General features: G+C 46.7%; 1 protein-coding gene across 1 annotated transcript; it reads left to right on the top strand.

Moving 5' to 3' along the window:
* The first annotated feature begins 1118 nt into the window (after positions 1–1118).
* LOC132815509 (T-complex protein 1 subunit zeta-like) lies at positions 1119–3068 on the top strand. The gene has a single exon (XM_060824486.1). The coding sequence runs from the start codon at positions 1306–1308 to the stop codon at positions 2869–2871; it is 1566 nt and encodes a 521-aa protein (XP_060680469.1). The 5' UTR covers positions 1119–1305; the 3' UTR covers positions 2872–3068.
* The last annotated feature ends 554 nt before the right edge of the window (positions 3069–3622 follow it).

Here is a 3622-nt window from a genome sequence, read left to right as displayed (position 1 = left end):
GTTTGCTGGATTTGTCTGAGAGTAATGAGCTGCTTCCTCACAGCTCACTGCGTCCATGTATGTATGAGCTGCCCAAGACAATTAAATGCCTTCATGCTCTATCTTGGATGACCTATCTCATGTCCCATGCCTGGGTATTATCCAAGTCTTGCTATATTTGGACATGGACTACTCCAGTATTTGATGAGTCACAAATATTGTATAATCATGCCCACTTGCACCTCATGATGGAGGGATGGTCATTGATGGTGCAGCTGAAGATGGTTGAGATTAAGCATTACCCTAAGCAGCTCCTGCAGAGATGGAGCTGAAATGATTACTTTCCAACAACCACAACCACCTTTCTTTTTTCCTCAGTATGACTTCAATCGGTGAAGAGTTGCCTACGTGAGTCCCACTGACTGCAGCTTCACTAAAGATCCTCGATGCCACACTCTGTCAAAAGTCGTATTAATGTTAAGGGCAGTGACGTACACTTCACGTTTCATTAGAGAGGAGTGAGAGACAGATAGATAGACAGGGTACACAGAAACAGAGAGAGACAGACTGTGGGGTTTATAGAAACAGAGAGATATATAGTGGGGTTTATATATAGAGAGAGATAGTGGGGTTTATAGAAAGAGAGAGAGAAATAGTGGGGTTTATAGAAAGAGAGAAAAAGAGAGATATTGGGGTTTATAGAAAGAGAGAGTAGGGTTTATAGAATGAGAGATAGAGATAGTGGGGTTTATAGAAAGAGAGAGATAGTGGGGTTTATAGAATGAGAGATAGAGATAGTGGGGTTTATAGAAAGAGAGAGATCGAGAGTGTGGGGTTTATAGAAAGAGAGTTAGTGGGTTTGTAGAAAGGGAGAGAGAGATGGTGCGGTTGGGAGACACACAGAAAGGGTTACACCGAACATCAACAGATGATGATCAACAGAGTTTAATAGTATTGTTCTGTGCAACGTTGAAGTGCTGTCGTTATTTTAAAAAGAGACATTTTACCTACACATCAATAATGCTCGCGAGCAGAGGATGCAACTTGACTTGGGCGGCTCCGTCTTCAGCCGGAATTCTACAATTGCTTCATCATACTTGGGAGTTGATAGAGTGGAGGCGTGTGTGCAGCAACAGTTGACGTGTCGCAATGATCGGTTCCAGAGCAGGATTGGATTAAAAGCAGGAAACAATATAAAGGCTGCAGCTGCTGCGGGCGCCCCCAGAACTCTCCCTGAAAGGTGACCAAGGCAGCGGGGCTGAGCCGGGAACGTGCCCAGGCGCCTTGTCCTTTCAGGCCCGAGTCCAGGAGCGCTGTTACTGAGGCATGGCTCTGAAAAGGAAAGCAGAAGCTGCTCTCGGTATTAACGTGTGTGCAGCCCGGGCGCTGCAGGAGCTGCTCAGGAGCAACCTGGGGCCCAAAGGCACGATGAAAATGTTAGTGTCTGGGGCTGGAGACATCAGGCTGACCAAAGATGGGGGCGTGCTCCTGAGGGAGATGCAGCTCCACCATCCCACTGCCTCCTTCATTGCCAAGGCAGTGGCTGCCATGGACGAGACGGTGGGAGATGGGACCACCTCGGCTGTGCTCATCATTGGGGAGATTTTGAAACAGGCCCACCGCTACATTTCCGAGGGGGTCCATCCCCGAGTCATCGTCGAAGGGTTGGAGTTAGCCAAGGAAGAAGCCATCTCCTGCCTGGACGAACTCTGGGAAGACGACGATGGTTCCATCAGGCACAAGGTGGCCCGGACCTCACTGGGGACCAAGGTTCACTCCGAGTTGGCAGACTTGCTGGCGGACCTGGTGGTGGAGGCTGTCCACTGTGTTTACCAGGACAGGCAGCCCATTGACCTGAACCTGGTGGAAATCATGGAGATGCAACAGCAGACCGAGTGTGACACCGTCCTCATCAAAGGCTTGGTTCTGGACCATGGTGCTCGCCACCCGGGTATGAAGAAGCGGGTGGAGAATGCCTACATCCTCACCCTGAACGTGTCCCTGGAATATGAGAAAACCGAGGTGAACTCTGGCTTCTTTTACAAGTGTGTGGAGGAAAGGGAAAGGTTGGTGAAGGCGGAACGACACTTCATCGAGGAGAGAGTCAGAGCGATCATAGCGCTGAAGAGAAAGGTGTGCGGCGACTCTGAGAAAGGGTTTGTGGTAATCAACCAGAAGGGCATCGACCCCCTCTCCCTTGAGCTGTTTGTGAAGGAGGGGATCGTGGCACTGAGAAGAGCCAAGAGGAGGAACCTGGAGAGGCTGCCGCTGGCATGCGGGGGCCTGGCAGTGAACTCGGTGGAGGAGCTGACTGAGGAACATCTGGGCCACGCAGGTCTGGTCTATGAGCAGACGCTGGGGGACCGCAAGTACACTTTCATTGAGAAGTGTGACAACCCCCAGTCTGTCACCCTGCTCATTAAAGGGCCCAACAAACACACCATGACCCTGATCAAAGATGCCATTCGGGATGGCATGCGAGCTGTGAAGTGTACCATTGAGGAGGGTGCTGCCATGCCGGGGGGTGGGGCTGTTGAAATTCGCATTGGAAGCCAGTTACTGGACTACCGCAAAGATGCAGTCAAAGGTCATGCACGGTTTGGATTTCAGGCTTTTGCTGATGCCATTCTGATTATCCCAAAAACGCTGGCCCAGAATGCCGGGTATGACCCTCAAGAGATTGTGTCGAATGCCCTGAGCAGAGAACGTGAGACGACCCTTCCTGTGCGCATTGATTTGGCCAGTGGTGAGCTAATTGATGACTGGGAGACTCCTATATGGGACAGCGCTTGTGTCAAGCATCAGCTGATACATACATGCACTGCAGTGGCAAGCAACCTCTTATTGGTAGATGAGATTGTCGGAACAGGAATGATTTCAGACAAGAAGTGATTGCGTCTGACTGGATTATCAAACTCTCATCAATTTTGTGACTGAATTGATTGTTAATAAGAATGCAGATCAGAGATATTAGGAAACAAAACAAATAAGGTGATATAGGAAATTGAAATCAAATGTAAAATGTACAGAATGTGATGAACGGTAGATACATAACATACAATTATTTTGCAAAGAATAAGTGACTCTGTAAAACCCAAAATACTATAATTGAATAAATATTGTCAATTTGCCATTGTTGTCCGAAAGCTTTATTCTTCTGTGTTATTTCACCACAGCCTCAGGAAGAAATCATTCGGGAAGAGACAGCGGTATAGAGCAGTCTGCTCAAAGCCAAGAAAGTAAACAGCTTGTGAGGCCTTGGTTTATTTTTTTAAACTTGGAACAATAGAAGCAGTTTGAATATGTGGGGTCAAGCTCCCAGAGAACCAGGATTTTTAATTTTAGCTTTTCTACAGTTTCTGCCATTTTGAATAAAAGCTTCCACATCCAGCTTCCTCTCTCTGTTACAGCTGAAAGCTGAGGTTATATTCATGCTGCTAGAATTGCATGTGAGACAATCTATTTTATTGAATTTGCCTTTGCCAAGGTTATGTTATTATATTAGAACAATTAACTATTAGTAATTAATATATTTTATTTTGTTAAGCATTTTGATAGAGTTACAGTTAAGCCAATTCTTTTCCTTAATTTTGTCTGTATTTTAACTGTGGTGTAACAATAGTGTGTTTTGCTTACCATTGAC

The sequence above is a fragment of the Hemiscyllium ocellatum genome, chromosome 4 (assembly GCF_020745735.1).
Source record: "Hemiscyllium ocellatum isolate sHemOce1 chromosome 4, sHemOce1.pat.X.cur, whole genome shotgun sequence".
Taxonomy (NCBI): domain Eukaryota; kingdom Metazoa; phylum Chordata; class Chondrichthyes; order Orectolobiformes; family Hemiscylliidae; genus Hemiscyllium; species Hemiscyllium ocellatum.
Note: the sequence above shows the minus strand (reverse complement) of the source record. Positions and strands in the feature narration are given on the sequence as shown.